Raw genomic sequence first — 2,316 nt, 5'->3', positions numbered from 1 at the left:
TAATTTTATATTTATAGGATAGAAATAGAGTAGGAATTTAAATTTATTATATTTAGATTTTGTAATTTTAGTTTAGGATAAAAATGATTATTTAATGTAAGTAAAATTTTTTAATTAAATGGCAATATTATGTAACAACAGTTTTTACATCTAGACAAAAAATAAATAATAATTTTAACGAACAAAAAAAAACTAAAAATTTTATTTAAACTTTTTAATTTTATGGAAATAATTTTCATCTGATAGATGTAGGAATAACGTAAAAGAACCTTGAGTAAAATGAGACATCATTTTTAAGAAAAAAAACTAATTTTTTATAAAAATTAGTGACCCATTTTACCTCAGAGTCAACTTTCCTATTTCCAATAAAAGAATTCAATAACAAACAGATAAAAAAAAAATTCTTTTACTGTAATTTTAAATTTCCCGCGCTGTCACGCTGACCAACTTGCCCCAGTTTTTTTCTATTGAAAACCAACTAGTTATTTTTGAATAAAAAATTAATTTTTTTTGTCTCTAAAATGATGACCCCGCCCTTTCGGAACTAGGTAATTTAAAGATCGTAAAGTTGTAATCTTTGCTCTGTATTTGAAATATTTTCCGATAGAGCTGATAAAAAATTGTTATGTAAAAAATAAACAGCAAAACAAGTGTTGATTCAGAAATAAATTGTAACGAATTTCGGATAATATATTTACTGAGAAAGGATAAAAATACGAAGGTTAAAGTTTCGAAAAAGGGAGAAATGAGTGGTGAAAGTGATGATATTTGTGTGCTTTCATCTGTGGGAGAAGATTCTGCCGAGAATTCAGTAGATTGCTTGGTTAACATGAATTCCAAGGAACACAATGAAACTCGTGATACATGTGACGATTTGACCCAAAAGGACCAAAGGGAAACGCTTTACATTCAAACTCGTCGGAAATTGAACAAAGTCAATCGCATTTCCAAGAGCACTCTGCCACCAGCCCCGAGAACTCCTTCCAAGAGTGGCGTCATCCTAGAATCCAGTCTTGGAAAATTCAAAGACATCCAAGCTGTCTTTGAGAAAAATATTTTCAACAGTAAAAAGACACCGGGATCTCAATCACGGATTAAATTGTCGCCAAATAATATAACTAAAAAATTTTCTGATTACTTTTCCCTTCACAAATCTCCTCGTCGCTCATTGAATTTCCTGGGTAATACTTATACTTAATACTTTATTTTAAATTTATTCACCAGCAAAATAACAAGTATAAATATTTAAATTATTTTTTTTTCTTTCAGAAGTTGAAAAAATGCCAGATCCTAAATTCAAATCCGAGAAAATTTAAAAAAATTATTTTTAAATAAATGCATGAAGAAATAAATAATTATTGCTATCAATTAAAAATTTTTAATTGTTCATTTCTATTGTATACTTAATTATGTATTACCAAAAAATAATCTGTCATTAAAATTACAAATTTATAAATTTCCTAATTCTTATTTTTTTTTTTTTTTTTTTCTATTGAACCAATCAAATAATTTTAATCAGACAGGAAATGACGAAATAAAATGATGATTATTTTACTGCGTAATTAAATTAATAAGTTGGTAAGACTGATCAAGCCAAATATAATTACTAGGGCGTTGCTAATGACTAATCATTATTAATCTAAGCGTCCGTAACTACTGCGTCCATTGCAACTAATAATTAATAATTGTATTAAAAAAAATTAAATCGTCTACAAAAAGTGATTGCGAGTGTTAATAAATAAACTAAAAAAATTAAAGTGGTAAAATAATTACAGTAATTAAAAGTAATTCAGAAAATTGAAAAAAAGTACAATTATGGACAAGAGGCCACGTGAATTAAAACCGATCGTTTACCCCTTTGCAACAAGGGATCCATCAAATCCTGAAGAAGACTTGCCAGATATTGAAAGGAATATGATCAATAGCTTCTATCAATTATTCGAAAATAATGCAACGGGATCATTAAATAACGTGTCGGGTGGTGGAGACAATAATGGAGACGACACAGAAAGTTTAAGAAAAACTAAATCAGAAGCAGATTGTTCAAATTTAGTTACAGATATCGGACAAGTTACAATAGATCAGCACGAGACATCTGGTTCCATTGAAGAAATCGCCGATGAATCAAGTTGTCAAGCTCCTTTGGATCAAGAGGAACAAGCTGCGAGTAATTCAGACAAATCAACTGAAGACAACGTGCCTCCAGAGTTTCTAGAAAGTTTGAAACTGACGAGAAATACACCACATACATCACCTTGCAAGCGAAAACAATCAAGCAACAAACATGAGTCATCGGCATCATCGGAGCTTACTGAT

General features: G+C 29.4%; 1 protein-coding gene across 2 annotated transcripts; it reads left to right on the top strand.

Moving 5' to 3' along the window:
* Positions 1–580: 580 nt before the first annotated feature.
* LOC130676617 (uncharacterized) lies at positions 581–1,464 on the top strand. Of its 2 annotated transcripts, none has more exons than XM_057482967.1 (2): positions 581–1,181; positions 1,273–1,464. In XM_057482967.1, exons 1-2 carry the CDS (start codon positions 746–748, stop codon positions 1,314–1,316), a joined length of 480 nt encoding a protein of 159 aa, XP_057338950.1. In that variant the 5' UTR covers positions 581–745; the 3' UTR covers positions 1,317–1,464. The 2 variants fall into 2 exon arrangements, with proteins under 2 accessions (XP_057338950.1, XP_057338949.1); XM_057482966.1 differs by having other exon boundaries at positions 582–1,181; positions 1,270–1,464.
* Positions 1,465–2,316: the final 852 nt, after the last annotated feature.

Source organism: Microplitis mediator, chromosome 10 (assembly GCF_029852145.1).
Source record: "Microplitis mediator isolate UGA2020A chromosome 10, iyMicMedi2.1, whole genome shotgun sequence".
Classification (NCBI taxonomy): Eukaryota; Metazoa; Arthropoda; class Insecta; order Hymenoptera; family Braconidae; genus Microplitis; species Microplitis mediator.
The sequence above is the reverse complement of the archived record's forward strand: the minus strand, read 5'-3'. Positions and strand labels throughout refer to the sequence as shown.